At 49.9% G+C, this 18,668-nt stretch overlaps 2 protein-coding genes across 4 annotated transcripts in view; one reads left to right on the forward strand and one right to left on the reverse strand.

Moving 5' to 3' along the window:
* Positions 1-2,294: 2,294 nt before the first annotated feature.
* Positions 2,295-10,354, reverse strand: Ubiad1 (UbiA prenyltransferase domain containing 1). The gene is made up of 2 exons (XM_047525016.1): positions 9,499-10,354; positions 2,295-2,927 (listed from the first exon to the last, which is right to left on the reverse strand). The coding sequence occupies exons 1-2, from the start codon at positions 10,025-10,027 to the stop codon at positions 2,440-2,442; spliced, it is 1,017 nt and encodes a 338-aa protein (XP_047380972.1). The 5' UTR covers positions 10,028-10,354; the 3' UTR covers positions 2,295-2,439.
* A 2,347-nt stretch (positions 10,355-12,701) lies between these two features.
* The window catches only part of Mtor (mechanistic target of rapamycin kinase), a 124,234-nt gene continuing 118,267 nt past the window's right edge, over positions 12,702-18,668 (forward strand). The window contains exons 1-4 of one of the 3 annotated variants that reach the window (XM_047545062.1): positions 12,702-12,822; positions 15,781-15,956; positions 16,570-16,678; positions 17,903-18,135. In XM_047545062.1, coding sequence (XP_047401018.1) covers positions 15,795-15,956; positions 16,570-16,678; positions 17,903-18,135 — 504 coding nt within the window. In that variant the 5' untranslated portion in view covers positions 12,702-12,822; positions 15,781-15,794. Of the gene's footprint in view, positions 12,823-15,764; positions 15,957-16,569; positions 16,679-17,902; positions 18,136-18,668 lie in introns of all 3 variants that reach the window. The other 2 variants (XM_047545053.1, XM_047545071.1) reach the window with 2 other exon arrangements.

Below are 18,668 nucleotides of genomic sequence, written 5' to 3' on the forward strand. Positions count from 1 at the left end.
CTTAATAACAGCTGTTGAATCCAGCCAAGCCAAGGAGCAGGGCTCGCACGTGCCACAAAGGCGCCAGCAGCCTGCCCCTCAGCTCCCTCCCGCAGCCCTCTCAATCTCTCAGGCTGATCTAAGTACAGTGTTCTCCATCCCACGTATCTCTGCCTTGTTCACAAGGATATATGTTCCATGCCTAGCTGAAACCCAAATGCACTCAGTCTACTGCAGATTCTAATCTATCAGCATAGTGACCCTATGACGAGAAAAATGAAGTAGGAAAGGAGAGAAGGAAGCGAGGTTAATGTGGCTTGACCACTGACTGGCTCTAAGTGGTCCCCAGTGCCTTTCCAAAGGGCCTGTCAAATCTGGTCAAACCCTATCCAAATTCGTCACCAAAGATCAGGGCCCTCCCCATCCCACACGTCCAACGTCCCTGCCCTGGTCTCCTAGAGATTTATGCATCATAGTTCATAATCTGACATAAGTGGGAGGAAAGCAAAGAAAAACCGGAAGACAGACCACTGATGAACTGTTTTTTTTTTTTCCTTTTTCTTCTTTTTTTTTTTTTTTTTTCAAATTAACAAGTCTACAGAAAACCTTCATTGAATCTGGGCACATATATAAATTATGATCACCTGCATAAAAAACCTGGCACCAAATATGGCCTTCTGGGATCATTTATATAAAAAATATGTCTTAAATCTGCACCGGAGCATAGTGCAGCAGCTACTGATAGTCCTAATGGCAGTGGCCTCAAGGCAGGTCTGGTCTGCGGACGCCGGGAGCCTTGGTCCTAGGCCTCCGGGTGAGCCCCACATAAGCAGTCAGCTCCAAGCGGAGCTCAGAGGAGCATCTCTGAAGGCAGGACCCCTGTGAGCACCAAAATGCCACACACGTGGCATGAAACAAAAATGGTGCCAGGAAGAGGGGCAGGAGAGAAGGCGTCCCTCTTCCCTTGTCCCTGGGCTCCGACCACAGTCCAAGGAGCCTGGCTCTCTGGGAGACAGATCACCTTAACTTTAGAGGAAATTTTGCAATTTCCAAATACATTTTTTCCAATTCTCACTCAAGGAGCAAAGTCACAATTAGCCTGATCTGAAGAGCTGTGTTCTTATGTCACTTCTGCAGGCTGAGGTCTTGCACTGCCCACCTGAACGACCACCACCGGGAGTACAGCACGACTGTCTCCATCCATCTCAGTCTGGGACCAAAAGCGACTGGGCGATTCTAGCCCAGAAGTTACACTTTGTGGGCAACGTGATGCAGAGCAGAGGGAGGGCACTGAACGAGGCCTGGGGCATCACCTTGCCAAAGCCCTGGAGTACCTTTGCACAAAGCAACCGAAGCCCAGGGAGAGGCAGGGCCCATATTGCACGTCTGTCTCCGAAGATGAAGACGGCCGGTCACCTAGCTGAACGAGGCCCAGGACTGTTGTGCATGGCTTGCCCGTTCACTGAGTCCAAGCTCTGCCCAACTGTGGCTCCATGGAAAGTGGAACTGTCCCACCTCGGCTGCTGTTGCCAAACAGTCTGGCTCCAGATGGGAAACACACACAGGGACTGGACAGAGGCATGGGGGTGCGGGTGCACACCAGAGAGGGGATGCAGAGGAAAAGCCCCTGGGCTCTCAGGAGCCTTAAGGACAGTCCTGCTTCTATAGTTTCCAACCTCCAGAAGGCTACTGAAAGGGCTGGAGTCCTTCCTGTCATCCTAGGGGATTCTACAAAGGGAAACAGCCACCCTGCGAATTTCTACCCAGAAGCAGAGTGGTTTCCTCAGCTGGCCCCAGGATGGGCTTTTTCTTCCTAGGCCCCAACTTGATTGTCTTGCTGCAGGGTGATCTGACACTTTTTTCCTCAACTGTGACAATAAGTGAAAGGAGAGATGAAGGACAGAAGTGTCTGAATCACAATGTAGGCAAAAAGCCGGGAGCCACACAAGGCTGCTAATGAGGGACTTTATCTCCCAAGCAGCATATTTCAGGACACCAGTGCTGAGTAAGAGACAGGTGCTCTCCATATTGATGGGGCCTGGCGCCAATTACTACCATGTCCTATGTGACCAAGATAATAGACAGGCACTGTGCCTCGCTGCATGGCTCTTCAGGACAGGAGGCCACCCCAGCAGCTCCTTCACTGTCTCAAGACACTTTGGAACAAGAACTCTGCCCATGCCATTTTAAAATGACCTGACAACACCCTCTAGTGGAAATCATACATAAAACAAGGACCCTGTGTCCAAACCACCTCCCGATAGCAGAGTGGCTTCAGGACTCTTCATTACGTGGAAAAGCAAAACAAACAAAGATCATCTTGAAGAACATTATAATCATATAAAAAGACAGAGTTCACAGCCCATGCTCAGTACCCACCCTACCAAGTTCCTAGTTGCTTCTTGGGACTTGGACATCCTAAGAAAGAGGGCCGTGTTGTGCGGGGAGCTGCCAGTCCCCTCAGAGTTTGGGCAGACTGCCTGCTGGAGCCAGGATGATGCCAAAGACATAGAAGAGCCCCAGCAGGAGATTGAGTTTGGCCGTCCTCTGGGGCAGCTTGTTGAATGCCTGGCTGCGGAACTGCCTCTCGAGAGAAAAGGCCATGGGAATGGTGAGCAGGGGCAGCGCCAGGCTGATGCTGCAGCGTGTGGCCAGGATGCTGAAGATCAGGTAGGGCAGGAAGAGCAGCGTGTTGTAGAGCACGTAGGAGAAGGTGGGGCCGATGAGGATGGCCAGCGTGACGATGCCCGCCGCCCGGTCGGACTCCATGTCCCTGGTGTTGTTGGAATGGAGGATAGCCTCAGTGCTGAGGGCCAGCGGGATGGCGTAGACCAGAGGGAAGATCGCCAGGGACCCAACCTGGACGGCATAGGCGAACATCACGGCCAGAGGGCCGAACGTGATGAGGATGACAAGGTCTCCCAGGGCCACGTACTTGAATCCAATTCCTGCGGCCAGAAAACCCAGAGAGGTGTGTGAGATCAAGTGGGGGTGGACGGGCTGCTCGTTGGGCAGGGGAGGGCCAGGGCTGGCCAGAAGGTCAGTTCTTAGACTCTGAGGGTGGGCATTCAGTTCCCCAGAGCAAAATGTGACTCGTTTCCAATGACACAGGGACAGCGAGAAGTCCCAGTTGGGTTTCAGAGTCCAGCTGCTTGGGGCACACCCAAGTCTGCCCTCCGACTGCCCCAAAATGAAGTTCTGCAGCAAAGTGCACCAGGCTCCCAGTAAGAGGAGCCCAGGGCGGCCAGCGGTCTCGCCGTCAGCACTGTGGGCTCTACCAGTCTTCTCCAACGCCTGCCAGGCGCTGGGGTCAGTCCTGCACAGGAAGTCCAGCCCCGCCTCTGACTTCCCCTTCCCTTCCCTTCCCTACACGCTCTAGAGGCTTCTTCTGCCTTTAAAAACTTCCAGTGAATCACAGTGACACTTCAAGGTCCCTAAGCTGCCACACAAATGTTCACCACATAATGAATAAAGCAGCAAGGCCAGAGACCTCCCCTCCCTGGTCCCAGAAAGTTAAAACTGATTCATGGCTACCAGGCCCCGCCGGCCGCCCACCTGAAGCTGGCCTCGGACACTTCTTTTAACCTGCCCACTCCCTACTCCTCCATCTCCGGTGCACCTCACTCTATCCCCAGGTCCGAGTCATGGTCACCTGATGCCCTCACTACCACAGCCTCCTAGGGGGGTTCCAATCTTACCCCCATCTAATCTCCACACTGCAGTCCCAGGGACCCTTTAAACATGAACGCGCCACCCCAGCTTCCAACACACACCTTCCACCCGTCCTCACAATGGAGTCCTGGATCTTCGGCCTGGCCCACCTCTCCTGCCCTCGCACCTCCTCTTTCTGCTTGGCTACCTCTTCCTCGCCCCTCAGATGTTAAGAACATTGCTCAGGACAGCTTCCCAGGACCCCAAGCCACAGCCTGTCGCTGCAGCACGCACCCTTCACCGCCACTTCCAGTCACGTCCCCTCTGCCTTCCCACAGGATCGTCCGTTCCGAGGGAGGGCCTGCATCTGCCTGTTCCCACTCACTCCCCAGCTGGCGCCAGGGCTAAATGGAACACAGAGCTGCAGTGACAAGCACGGAGCACGGCAGGAAAAGCCTCCCACTGCCAGGGAGACAGGTGAAGCCTGGCGTGGGGGAGGGCTGCCCCCAAAGGAGGCCACCCACACCTAGGTGGCTCCAGGAGCCCAAAACACCTCCAGGTCGAACCAGGCTACAGGTGTGGCCTCAGGGTCACACCCTGGGTGATCAGTCACAAAGGCAAGAGACAATGGCTTCCAGAGGATGGACAACCACAGGAGCCACGGATGCAGACCCCCCAAGAACCTGTTCTTCAAAATGCAGCCACCCTGGGGCACCACAGGCATGGCCCTGGTGCTCTCCACCGCCAGCAAGCCGACTGCTTGCCCCGAGTCCCGGGTGAACAAACAACTCCGTGGTCTGAGCACACGCCCTCTGAGGGAGTTCTCCCAGCAGAACCCCAGCCCCAGCCCCGAGGTAGCAGTGGTGTCTCAGTACCCTCACCCCTCTGGGGAACTCCTCTGCCCAGGGAAGACCCCAGGATGCTTCCCACCAGGCCTGCAAGGTTCGCCCCAGTTGCCACTCTTCTTGCCTATGTCCTTAGCTCCTCGAGCCCAGATCAGATTTCTGACTACGGAAGAAAATGCAATGGCAGGGCAATGGCCCTGACCTTCAGCCGGATCCTCAGAGAACACTCCTCAGATCAACAGCCAAAAATGACTTGGTGAGGCTGAGCAGAAACCTGTGACCCCCACTTAAACAGGTCCTGCGTGAAAGCCAAGCACACACCCCCTCTAGGATGAGAAAGGTCTGAGAACCTCCCTGAGGTTACCTGACCCGAGAAAATGCCAGAGTCCTTGGGGAGGGCCTGACATGTGGCCTCAGCCTACGTGCCCCTCCAGTCAGAGATCTGGCCACCTGGGAGTTTTCTTTCAGGCGTCCCCACCCCGCCAAATTCATTTTCTGAATGATCCAGCACAGTGAAATGCCAGGCCAGTGCCCCACACAGCAGCCACAATTAATCTGTTCAGACATAAATCAAAAGGTTGGCAAGGACGCAGGGTCCCCGGAACTCGCGTGGAGCGGGTGGGAACGTGAGGGACAACCAGAAAAGAGCTTGGCAGTGACTCACAAAATCAAACTTCAGCTGCCCTGTGCTCCAACGGTTCTGCTTCTAGGCATTTGTGCAGGAGAAATGAAAGCGAGTACCCACGTGAGCGTGCAGTCACGACAGCCAGGACACAGAAACTGCCCTCAGGCCCCTGAATGGAAGAACAGAGACTGTGGCACGCTCATCGCTGGAACAGGGCAGCATTTAAAGGGACTCCTGACACACACGAGAGCGTCAAACTCCATGCTGAGCCAAAGCCAGACCCAAGAGTTTGCGCTGCTGCAGCACGAGGCAGAGGAGAATGGCCCCCGCGGAATGGCTGGCAGGAGAGCCCAGGAAGCTTCGCGGGTAGCGGAGGTGTTCCACCTCACCCAAGGGTGTGGGCTGCCAGCTGCTGGCACAGGTCACGAGTCACTGACAGCAACGGCAGGGCCATGCATCTCACTGTGTCAGCTATCCATCAGGTCAGTCAGATCCGGCACCACCCTACCCCGTGTCCTCCAGTGACTTCCCACTGTTCATCTGGTGAGTCCTTTTAACTAAGCACCACACGCCAGCACAGCACTGGGCACCAAGGGCTTAACTGAGAATAAAGACAGAAATCCCTGACCCAGGGGGCTCACCGTCTCAGAGGAAAACTATTCACCAAGTATTTACATGGTACCACAGAAGGAAGTATGTGCTGTGCAGAAAAATAAGGTAGAGAAGAGCCATAGGGAGGACCCTGGGGCGGAGGGACCCACAGGCAGGTGTGTGATTCCACATCAGGTAACGGCAAGGCCCACCACGAGGCTAAGTCTGAGCAAAGGGTGGAGGAGGCCAGGGAGCGCAGCACCCATGAGGGCCCACGGCATGCACATGCCTGGCATGTTCCAGGCCCACAAGGAAGGCAGGTGACTGGCTCGGAGCGGGCAGGAGGAGCGCAGGTCCAAAGGGGGTGAGAGCCACTGGAGAGCTCCCAGCAGAGGGCTGACGTCAGCCACATGTCGACGACTCCTCTGGCTGCTGATTTGGGAGCACTGGAAAGGGACAAGGGCAGAGGAAAGAGGCCAGTCAGGAGCCTGCAACAATCACCCAGGAAGAGATGACCTTGGCGATGGTAGGACGTGGTGAGAGCCAGAGGATGATGCTCAGGGTGGGCTGAGCGTCAGTGGTAGAGCACTGCCCAGCACGCACCAGCCCCTGGGTTCCATGCCCACAGTGGGGTTCGCAGGAGGCGGTGAGCAGTAGGGGCTGCCATGGGAGGAGCTGTGGGTACCGGGCTGCGGGTACCATCGGCACCGTCAGGGAGGTCGGAATCTGATCTCGGACATGTCTGAGACCTCTAGAAGCTGCCAGGAAGTGGACAAGGGCTGGAGGTACAGCTCGGAGGCACAGCCCGTGCTCAGCAGGCCATGCTGAGGTCCCCGCTCATTCCAGACACCCTCTCTTGTCAAAAAAAAAAAAAAAAAGGTTGGAGCATGAGAGTTGCCAGCTTACTAGATGGCACATGAAGTCTTGACACTGGTTAAAGTCACCAAGGAAGTAAGTGGAGACAGGACTGGGTCGTGGAAGTGGGCGAACAGGGTGGAGTCAGGAGCAGACAGAAGCCCTGCGAGACCACCAGCTTGTTCTCTGGACACATCGGCCTTCTGGTAGATCCTATGTGATGCTAAGCTCCCTCCCGCCCAGGACGATTGTGCTGGCTGGACTGTCAGCCCTGAAACAATCACACTGCAATCAGACTCCAAGCTGGCCACCTCCTTAGGCTCCAAATCTTAGTTAAAATGTCACCTACAAGAAGCAAGTGCAAAGCTTGGATAAGTAGCCCCCAGAGCACAGGTGTTAAAGGCTTGATCCCTAGCCCATGGTGTATTGGAGGTGGCAGGATCTTTTAAGAGATGAGATCTAGTGGGAGATCTTCCAGTCATTGGGAACTTGTCCTTGAAGGGGATATTGGGGGCCCAGGCCCTTCATCTTACTCCCTTTCATACTTGGCCATGAGGTAAACAGGTTTCCTTTGCCATGCACTCCCACTAAGATGTACTGTCTTAGCCAAAAGCAACTGGCCAACCAACCATTGACTGAAACTTCCAAAACCGTACAGCCAAAGTAAACCTTTCTTCTTTTTCAGCTGGTTCTTTCAGGTATTTTGTTAAAGTAACCGACACTAACTAACACCAAGGGCCTCTTCCCTTCACGACTACTGCCTTACACTCTTTCATAGCTTTCTATTGATTTCCTTTATTGAACATTTAAAATTGCCTGAAATTTACAAATGGCTGCCAGTACACCATGGTCCCTTGGCTTTTCTCCTACTCCTCTAGATGCTTGCTCATGGTCCCCCTTTACATCAGCCTTCTCATCTCCCCAGCCTCTTAACCTGGGCTCAGTCCTGGTCCTTTTCTCTTTTCTGCCAGCACTGCCCCCTCTCATGATCTCAACCAGTCCTACAACTTCACCTAGAGGCCAATGACTTCCAAGTACCTTCATCTCTAACCCAGACCTTTTCTCTGAACTCAGCCTCTCTATAAATCCAACTACCAATCTGACATCTTGGTCAGGAGATTGATTTTCGCTATCTTAATGTCTGCTAGTGCTCCAATTTCCTGATCCCCCAACCTAGTCTACCTCACCTGTCTCCATCTCACATAATGATAACTCTATTCTTCTAGTTGCTCAGGCTCAAACTTTTGAGTTATGCTGAATTCCTGTTTTTCTCTACCTCACATCCAGTCCATCAGTAAACCCTAGCTAGTTTCATGATGCATTCAGAATCTGACTCTCTCCCCCACCACCCTGACCCAAGGCAAGATCCAAACATCTTGCCTGGATTATTCGAGCTTTCTGATTGGTCTTCCCGCTTCTACCCTGGGCCTGCTCCCTTTTAAAATATGAAGTCACATCATATCACTCCTTTACTCAAAAACCTGCAATGGCTCTTCTCCTGAATAAAGTCCAGTGGCCTAAAAGCCCAGTTAATCTGTGACTCCCTTCCCTCCCCTCCCCTTCCCAAACCCCATCCATTAACTGGACTCCTTACTTTTCTCAAACTCCTGCCTAGAGGCACTTTGGTACTTGCTATTCCCTTCTCCTGGAATGCTGTCCCCCAGATAGCTGCGGGGCCAACTCCCTTGCCCCTTACCTGCTTCAATCTATCTTACCTTTTTGATAAGGCTCACCCTGAACCAACTAGTTAAAACAGTAACTTGGGGGTCCCCCTTCTCTGATCCACTTTTCCACCACTTAATAACAGTCATATGCTACACGACACTTCAGTCAATGATGAACCAAATGGAGGAGGATGGTTTCATAAGATTAAAACGGACTAAGACAAGAAAACAAAAGAAGATTAAATGACCTGTAATCCCAACAACTCCCAGTTGAGGCAGAGGATAGAATGTTCCAGGGCAGCCTCAATAATTTAGTTAGATCCTGTCTCAAAATTATAAAAAAAAAAAAAAAAAAACTTTAAAAAGACTGGGAATGTAGCTCAGTGGGAGTGCCCCGGGTTCAATGCCCAGTCCTGAGGTATTATTTGACAATTATTTTATAGAGTATACTCTTCTACTTAGTAAAGGAATCTTTACTGTATTCTACTTAGTAAAGGAATCTTTACTGTAAAATAGCTTGCTCTCTTATGCCAGCAGCAGCCTGAGGCATCTCGGGTCTACCACATCTTTTGACTGTATCAAGAGGCCACATGAGTGACTGACCTTACCATCTAGGTTTGTATAAGGATACCCTGTGATATTGGCACAAGAACAAAACTGCCTAATGATACGCTTCTCAGAATGTATTCCCACCACTTAGTAACATAACTGTACTATAAATACGATGATCAAAAAAAAGCCCACATCAGGGAACCCCCTTCGTCCTGAGCAAACCAGGATGCTGGTCAATCTAAGTAAGTTTACTATTTTTACTTTCTCTCTTTCCAATATAAAAAGTTCCACAAGGGCAGGGATCTGTGTCTACTGGATTTACATAGAACAGTACATGGCACATAATAGGTGTTCAATAAATAGGGCTTATCCGCCCACCCCACTGTCCATCACCTTAATTAGCCTGCTAAAAGTTATTAGCAATATAATTTTGATCTCTACAGATTTAATTTCACTACAATTTGAAATGGTGGCATTATAGAATATGACCAACAAAAGGAAAAACAGATACAAAAATGTCCATACACCTATTGAGTCATGCCCACTCTCTAAAGCCAAGCCAGGATCTTCACAACATATTGTTATCAAAATATTCACGACCCACACATTACAGAGTTCAGGTCAAATGGCCTAATTTTGGAAAGAACCTTCGATATTTCTACAATACCTAAGCAAAGTAGCAGTTTCCAGTACATGCAACTGAGACCTGCAACACAGAAAACAGGCCAATTCTTACCTCCTGTGTAGAGAAATGAGCCAGAGAGGCCTCCAAAGTAGATGAGAGCCAAGTGCTCCAGTTTCAGAGAGGACAGGTAGTAGAGGCAAGCGGCACAGACACAGCCCAGGGTGTACAGGAAGACTCCAAACCGGACAACATCCTGGGGTTCCAAGATGCGGTCCACCAGGGTCCTGTCATCACTCTTTTTGTGGTCAATGCCCTTGGAAAAGTCATAGTAAGTGTTGACTAAGTTGCCGGCCCCGTGTACAGCCAGGACAGCCACCGCACAACCCACCAAAAGCCTAGGGTCCAGGACGCCCTGGAATCTGTATGCCAGGGCACTGCCCAGGGCCACCGGGGTGAGCGAGGCACTGAAGCTCCAGGGCCTCAGGGCCAGCACGTAGGAGGCGCACTTCTGCCTCCAGGAGCGCTGGGGTGGCCTGTCCTGCTCGGGCCAGTCGCTCGCCAGCGGGTCCCGGTCGCCGGTCTTGGCCGTCTCTCCCGCCTGGATGTTAATCTTCTCCCCCGGGGCCTGCAAAGCAGCCATGGAAGCTGCACGTGGCTAAGATCAACTCTAAAAGCCAGCCACTCGCAGTCACCGCCCCGGGCGAGCACAGGCGGGGCGGCCGGGCCTGACCTTTCTTTGGTTCCACCCGGGGCGGGGCGGGAGTGGCGATGGGGCCTGGGGGCAGCAGCGAGCCGGCCTGGCACTCCACGAGGCCCGGCGGCGCCGCCCCGACCACCCGCCACCTGGCGAGGCCTAACTCCAGCCCCACGCCCGGCGCTAAAGCTCCCGGTCCCGCCTCGGCCGCCTCCCGCGGGCCGCAGGGCCCGCCATCTTGTGCGCCGGCCTCAGGAGGCCCGCCCGGAAACCGAGGCCGCGGCGTGCGCTGGGCCGGGCCGAGCGGTGCCGAGCGGCGCCGGAGGGTGGGGCGGGGCCTGGGGGCGGGGCCAAAGGCCAGAGCTCCCTGCACCCCGGGATCCACGACTTCTCCAGCGCGCCCGGCCCTGCTGCTGCTTCCCGACTCCTGGAAACCGCTTCATCCAGCACCCCGAGACCCCAAGCCGCGTGGCCTTGCGACTTAGCGGACACTTTCACTCATTCGAATAGAATTCGCTAATTTATTCATGCAACAATTTATTGGGCTCCTGTGCACAGACACTATTCATGTTCTGTCGAAATACAGATGCTGCTTGTCTTCGACTGCCCCAATATTTTACATCGAAAACACATTCGGTAATACATCAAGCCTGTGAATCGTAGCTTTGCCTACCTTAAACAAGCTCAAAAACACATTAGCCCACAGTTAATGAAGGGTTGAATAGCTTATGTTATGCATTTATTTGATACTGGGGATTGAACCCTTGAACCTGGGGTTCTGTATGACTAAGCTACATCCCCAACCTTTCTCTTTTTTAATTATTATTTTTTGGTTTGAGACAGGGTCCATTCTAGGTTGCTGAAGCTGACCTCAAACTTGGCTGTCCTTCTGCCTCAGCCTCCCTAGTCACTGGGATCACAGATGTTCACCACCATGCCTGGCCAGTATTTCATGTAATTTATAAAATGTTGTACAGAAAGTGAAAATCCGTGGCTGTATGGGAGTACTTCTGCACCACTGTAAAGATTAAAAAAAAAAAAAAAATCAAACTACTGAAAGCTGGGAACCGTCTGTACTCAGCAAGGATGTATTAACCTCTTCCCAACTTTTCATTCAGTCACATCTGTTGGTAGCTGGAAATCTGCCATGGTGGGAGTATTTACACCAGGCAAATCAGCAAATGCTTGATAACTGTTAAGTTGCCTAGACTTGAGAAAGTGGCAAAGAAGAAGTTAATAAAGCAGATGAAACTTAGTGTGTCAGCTCTATAGTATTATATTGTGATTAGCACCAAAGGTTTGAGGAATCATTCTTCCAGTGTTAGAAAATTATTATCCAATTCGGCAAAGTGGCTCAGGACTCATGGCCTTGACTCCCTAGTTAAGTCCCGATATCTCTTGGTTATTTCACTTTCCTCTTTTGATTAACATAAAAGAAAATAACAACCAATATTCACATCAGAACTACACTTATTGGTCAATTGCAATCACAGGGAGGCTACACATAATCAAAGAAAGCACATTGTGAAAACTAGCAATATGGAATTTTCAATAAAGGATATCGTACATGTTATTTGTAAAATAAGTGCAACACATAATTTGTATCAGTGTAAGTTATAATGCATATATAGAATAATGTATATAGTATTATGTATAATTTGTGGTGCCCAGTGCAAATTAAAACATGGGATCCCTTACTCAAAAATCATTAAGAATTTCAAACCAGGCCAGTCGTGGTGGTAGTGCACACCGGTAATCCCAGCAACTTGGGAGTCTGAGGGAGGAGGATCACCAGTTCCAGGTCAGCTCAGCAACTCAGCAAGACCCTGTCTTAAAAAAAAAAAAGGCGTAAGCACAAGGCCATGGGTTTGATTCCCAGCACCACAAAAAAAAAAAAAAAAAAAAAAAAAAACACATAATAAATAAATAAAAAGGCTGGGGATGTGGCTTAGTGGGAGAGAGCCCCCGTATTCAATATTCAGTACTGCCTCCCCCCCTCAAGAGGTGGAATCTATTTTTTTTTTCTTTTTGCTGTTCATTTTTTCAAGTAATTTTTAAAATGATACTGCTTTGTGTTTTTTTACTTATTAGTTCTTTTAAAACTTGGCAATGGTTTCTTGAGAATGATCTCGTGAATTAGTTTTCAGGAAGGGAGAAAATCTAAAAACGTTTCCAAATGCACATTAACAAAAATCACGGATCCCTACATAGAGCTAGCCGTGAGACTGTACATGAGCGGCTGTGTGAGTGGGACGTTCACACCCTCTTCCCAGAATCACACCGAGGGCGGCAGCGAACCTCCGCCGCGGCTCTTGGCCCCAATCCACGGTACCCACACAGCGAACTCCGCGGCGCCACTGTCCCAAGCAGAGCGGAATCATAGTAGCGATGCACAGGAAGTGTGCGTGGAAGTGACAGACGTCAACTCACCACCGATTGGTTCTCCCGAGTGAACCTAAACCACCTTTTGCCTGCCACTGGCCGCGTGGTTTGTCTATTTGAACAGTCCCCGCCCCCTGGAGAAGCCGGGTCCTGGAGCTTCACTTCTCCTTCATTACTATTGGTCTGTGTTTCAGTCCATCTTGATTTTACGCTTTGCGATTGGTCTTCAGGGTTGGGAGGCCGTCCTCCCTCCCGCCCGGCGTAGAGGACAGCGGGGAAGGCGGGTGGTGGGGCCGGGGGCCTGAAGCGGTGGTACGCGCGCTGGCGGCGGCAGCTGAGGCCTTGGCCGAAGCCGCGCGGTGAGTCTGGGGCCTGGCACCGACCCCTGCGAGGCGGCGGAATGTCCAGACTCACCGCCAGCCTGGTCCGTGGGGGGGGAACCCGGGGAAGTCGCGCGTCTGGAACGTGGAGCCGCCTCAGGACCGGCCCCAGGACTTGGGCGCCACCTGACCCCCTCCCCGCGAGGCGACGCCCGTCCCCCGGGGCCCCCGGGAAACCCAGACCCTTCAGGCGCCCGGAAGGCCGGCCATCAGTCAGCCCCGGCACGCCGTAGCGCCTCTGGGTCTCCTTCCCCATTACGGTCACCCCTGCTTGTGAGCCACCCACGAAGGCGGACCCCGCCTCGGGAGCACTGGCCCCAGTGTCAGCGCCCTGCACGCCGCCCTGAGACCTCGCAGGGGCCCGGGTCCCCGAGCCGAGCTCGGTGCCTTCCGTGGTTTCTTCCTTCCTACCTCTCCCCGGGCCATCCTCGGTGTCAGCCATCCAACCCGGGCTCCCTTAAGCCCTCCATTACCAAGACCCTTAAGATTTTGACTTCAGGTAGTTACACTGAATTCAGCTGGTGCAAAGGCCTGGGGGCCTTGGACCCTGAAAAGATACACTCGATCTTCCCTGAGAATGGAAATTCCTTGTCAGCTTCCTTCCTTTTTCTTACACACACACACTAGTAGTTTTCTTATGGGGATCCTTAGGTTTCCGCTCCCCTAAGAGGAGGGGTTTATTTTTACAGTGGTTTTCTCAGCATTGAAGTAGGTGTTCACCAGTTATTCCTTAGTTTTTCCACTGTGCCTCACAGATTCATTCAGAAGTAAGAATTTCGTGCTCCGCATGGTGGTACACTTTTGTAGTCCTAGCTACTGGAGAGGCTGAGGCAGGAGAATGGCAAGTTCCAGGCCAGCCTGGGCAACTTAATGAAACACTGTCCCAAAAGAGAAAATTAAAAGGTCTGGGGATGTAGCTCACTGGTAAGAAGCAGTGGATTCAATCCCCGGTACCAAAAAAAAAAAAAAAAAAAAATTGAGAAGTCGGTTTTCTAGTATAATATAGACATACATACTTGAGATAGGTATATGTTACTCGAATAGCAGTCTGGGCTGAGCTCCTTTATGGCCACTTTATTCTGATTGCCTGATTATATTTCCCCTGGGTTTTAAGCTCATCAAGGGAAGGAATAGTACATACTTGAGGAATGGATGAAATTAAGAATTAATAGATCTTTAAACTCACATTTGAAGTACAGTCATCCATTAGAATCTGTAGGGGTTTAGTTTCAGGACACCCCCACCCCCACGCATACACACACACACCCACACACCCACACAAACAACCAAAGTAACCAAAACCTTGAGATGCTCAGGTCCCTCACATAAAATGGCATAGTACTTGCATATAACCTACATAGTGTCATAATACTATGTAAATGCTATGTGCAGTTGTTATACTGTGTTGTTTAGTGATAATGGCAAGAAACAAAGTCTGTATATGTTCAGTAGAAGGTTTTTTCCTAAAGATATTCTGTTGGTTGGTTCCCCAGAGGTAGAACCCATGGATGTGGCAGGAAGACCATATTGTTATTGTGGTGGTTTTATGTTTTTTGTGGTTCTGGGGATTGACCCCAGAGCCTGTGCACTGTGGGTGAGCATCCTACCACTCCACAACCTTTTAAATTTATTTTGAGACAGTGTTTCACTAAGTTGTGCAAACTGATCTCCAACTTGAAATCCTTCTGCCTCAGCCTCCTGAGTAATCAAGATTACAGGTGTGTAACACCACATGGAGCATTCACACACTTCACACACACACCCAGTTCTGGGGCCTTACTAGCCTTGCATTTGATAGGCAAGCACTACCACTGGGCCATAGTGCAGTTCTGTCTACACTAGTATTCTACAGAATTGTGCTGGCCACTGCAATGACCAGCAGTCTCATATGGCTATAGAGCACTTGAAATGTAACCCAAATGGAGAGGCCCTATCTCAAAACAGAACAGGAAGTAGTTCAGTGGTAGAGCACCCCTGGATTCAAACCCCAATACAAGGGGAAAAAAAATTTAAAAAAAATTTTTTTTTTTTTTTTTTTTTTTTTTAGTTATCAATGGACCTTTACTTTATTTATTTATATGTGGTGCTGAGGATTGAACCCAGTGCCTCATGCATGCTAGGCAAGCACTCTACCTCTGAGCTACAACCCCGCCCCCGGGAAAACATTTTTTAAAGGCATATATAAATAGATTAATTTCACCTCTCTTTTTGCCTTTTCAGATAGAGCTACTAGCAAATGTAAAATTACATTTGTAGCTTATGTCCTATTTTCTTATGGACAGTGCTGCTATAGAATAACAATTGTCTCCCATTTTAGAGTGTGCTCTTTGAGGAAAGGGACGGTTTTAGTTATTTCTTCCCTACCTGCCTGCCTCTGGTACCTGGCAGTATACCATGTACATAGTAGTTATAATAATTAATAGAAGATGATGATTAAGAACTTACCATGGGGCTGAGGAGATAGCTCAGTTGGTAAAGTGCTTGCCTTGCAAGTTCAAGGCCATGGGTTCGATTCCCAGCACCACAAAAAAAAGAACTCACCTTGTGCCCAGCACTGCTTGAAATTCTTTTAAACATGTATTAACTCATCTAATCCTCACCTCAACCTGTCAGTTAGGTACTATGATTCTCTTGTTTTGGTTGAGGAAACAGGAATTTTTAGTACCTTCCTCAAGGTGTATGACTTTGGAATAGACTTCAAACCCAGGCAGTCTAGCTTTACAGCCCACAGTCTCACCCTCTCAAGTGGAATGCTTCTTTAAAACATCAATCATTGAATCTAGGCTTTCTATGAGTTCCTTGGCGAGATCTCCCCACCTTTGTAGAACCCCCGCCACCTGACATGAATTGGGTGGAGATCTCTCTTGAGGCACTAGGGCCATGAATTAATGTATTACAATCATTTATCTGGAACATTGAAGGAAGCTTCTTCCCAAGGAACCTCAGGCAAGATGCTGGGAACCGGGCCTGCCGCCGCCACCGCAGCAACCACCACCTCTAGCAATGTGAGTGTTCTGCAGCAATTCGCCAGTGGCCTGAAGAGCCGGAACGAGGAGACCAGGGCCAAGGCTGCCAAGGAGCTCCAGCACTATGTCACCATGGAGCTTCGAGAGGTTGGTGTGGGTTCCTCCTGACAACTAAGCGAGGGTTTTCTTTCCGGAGACCTGCGGCCTCTCCTATGCAGAGAGTGTGCAGGTCCCTGTGGAAGTTGCAAGTTTCTGTAGTGTTTCATGTTTGTGGTCACAGTGTAGGAGTTAGCATGGAGATTCAGCTATTTCTCTTTCCTTCCTCCCTACTGCATGCCAGCCCCTCTGTTCTTTCCATTTGATAACAGTGATTAGGGTGGGGGCTGTCTAAATAGAGGACACCTTTGGGGTCAGAGACAGAGTCCTGTTCATTCTTTTTTTTTTTGGTGGTGCTGGGGATTGAACCCAGGGCCTTGTGCTTACAAAGCAAGCACGCTACCAACTGAGCTACACCCCCAGCCCTCCTGTTCATTCTTGTATCCTGGTAAGAGTAGCGATTCAGTGCACAGTTGCCACATAAACAGATGAATCCTGAGTTTGGTTGAAACTGGAAAGGGACAGTTGCTTCGTCTTTGGTATGAACTATGCCTGTTGCCTCTCCATTCCTCGTCTTGAAATGCCAGCCTACCAGTGCCATCACCATCAGAGAGACTTCAGAGATTGTTCTGAGACATCAGAGATTGTTCTTCTTCCTTTGCAGATGAGTCAAGAGGAGTCTACACGCTTCTATGACCAACTGAACCATCACATTTTTGAATTGGTTTCCAGCTCAGATGCTAATGAGAGGAAAGGTGGCATCTTGGCCATCGGTAAGAGCAGTCATGGATACAGCTAGGACTAAAGGGCCACTCACCTTCTCGCTCACTATATCCCAGGTCTGCCAGTTACTAGATGCTTTGTTTCATCTTTGTTTAAAGAATTTTTTTTTCTTTTGGAAGTCAGTGTACTTTTAGGCTCTTTTCAGAGCTTTTGCTCTTTTCAGGCTTTAGCTTGGAAGGACACACAACTCTTTTTAATCAAAGTGAATTAGAAAAATGATGAGAAAATAACAAATGATTTAAAGTTTTTTGCACAACAGGCATAGATTCAAGAAAAATTTCTTCAAATAGTTTCCTAGGTGTCACTCAGAAGCATCCTTGCTGTCTGTAACATAATGTGCTGGCATCCTTCAAATAAAATTATAGAGAAATTTAAAATATATATTATACATTTACAGTTATTTGAAATCATTCAGTAGTTTATAGCATGTTAATGGAGTGAAGTGAATAGAGATAAAAGGCAGTCCACATTCGTATTTTCAAGATAAATTTACTTCAGAAGCCAGTTGAAATCCTTGCTCATGTTCTAAGTATAGCTGTTGTGATAAGACCTAAGATATAAGCAGCCACTAATTTTTGTTTCACACTTAAGTGGAGGTAGAAAGGTACCAGTGATTCCACACCCCCCAGCGTGGGCAGCATCAGGACTGTAGTGCACGCCACTCCCTGTTTAAAGAATTTTAAGGGGCCTGTTGCTTTTAGTGGACTTATACAGGTATTAGTTCCAGCAGCAGACCTGGGATGAAGGTAAAACAAATATTTTTTTAGATGTGGAACCTGTCTCAGAACCATTGTGACTTTTCAGGACCAGCCAGTTTGCCAGAGCTAGAACTAGAAGCCAGCCTCCTTTCCAAACCCCAGAGTGCCTTTTGCACACCTTGCTGTTGCAACAGAGCAGGATTTGGCACAGTGGGATTCCCAAATGGGAAAGTAGAATCAGGTATGGTTAATAAAAGGCAGGTTACTTTCAACTCCCAGGAACTGGTCTTTAATCCCTGAGTTACTGTTCAGTCCCGGGTTTGTTTTCCCTTTTTTCTTGGGAAAACAAATTATGTGTACTAAAACGAGATCATTTTACTGTAAGTTTCTGGCATGAATATCAAATCGTTTGCATCTTGACCATCTAGAAAGTTACTCAAAGTAAATGAAGAGTCGCTTCTCTCTTTCATTTCAAAGCATGTATGCCATTGTCACCTCTGGCCTTCTTTTTTCCAGCCAGCCTCATAGGAGTGGAAGGCGGGAATGCCACCCGAATTGGCAGATTTGCCAACTATCTTCGGAATCTCCTCCCCTCCAATGACCCAGTTGTCATGGAAATGGCATCCAAGGCCATTGGCCGCCTTGCCATGGCAGGGGACACTTTTACAGCTGAGTATGTGGAGTTTGAGGTGAAGCGAGCCCTGGAATGGCTGGGCGCTGACCGCAATGAGGGCCGGAGACACGCAGCCGTGAGTGCTTTGCTGGGGAGCGATGACGTTGTATTGGACCCTTGTTTCCTCCTGAGGATTGTTCCTTTCTGTGAGATGGGATTGAGTCTGTCTTTAAGAGAGGGATCTAGAAGTGGGTATGGTGGGATCAGAGGTCACTCAGATGCTTTCCCGGTGGCTCCCCCTTTAGGAGAGAGCATGAATATGCGCCCGGGTTTGGTTCTTGACTTTGCCGCTTACAGCTCTAACTTGGCAACCTCTGACCTTCCGTTTCTTCCTCTCTGAAATGAAAACAGTAACAAGATTGAACTTTGAACAGATTTATCCACTCGGTACTCATTTATTGAACGTGCTGTGTTCAGGCATGGTTCTAGGCCTCAGCTTGATGGTACAGAAAGCATCGAACACTTTGGTCCTTCCAGAGCTCGCATCCGAGTGGTCCCAGCATTCTGTGTTTGTGAGCAGCCTAGGGCCGTGAACCTTGGGCTGTTTGGTCAGTTTCATTTTGCCTCCTCTGGCCCAGCTTTCCTGGCTGGCAGCTTAAAGCTTCTCTT

This window comes from Sciurus carolinensis, chromosome 1 (assembly GCF_902686445.1).
Source record: "Sciurus carolinensis chromosome 1, mSciCar1.2, whole genome shotgun sequence".
Taxonomy (NCBI): Eukaryota; Metazoa; Chordata; class Mammalia; order Rodentia; family Sciuridae; genus Sciurus; species Sciurus carolinensis.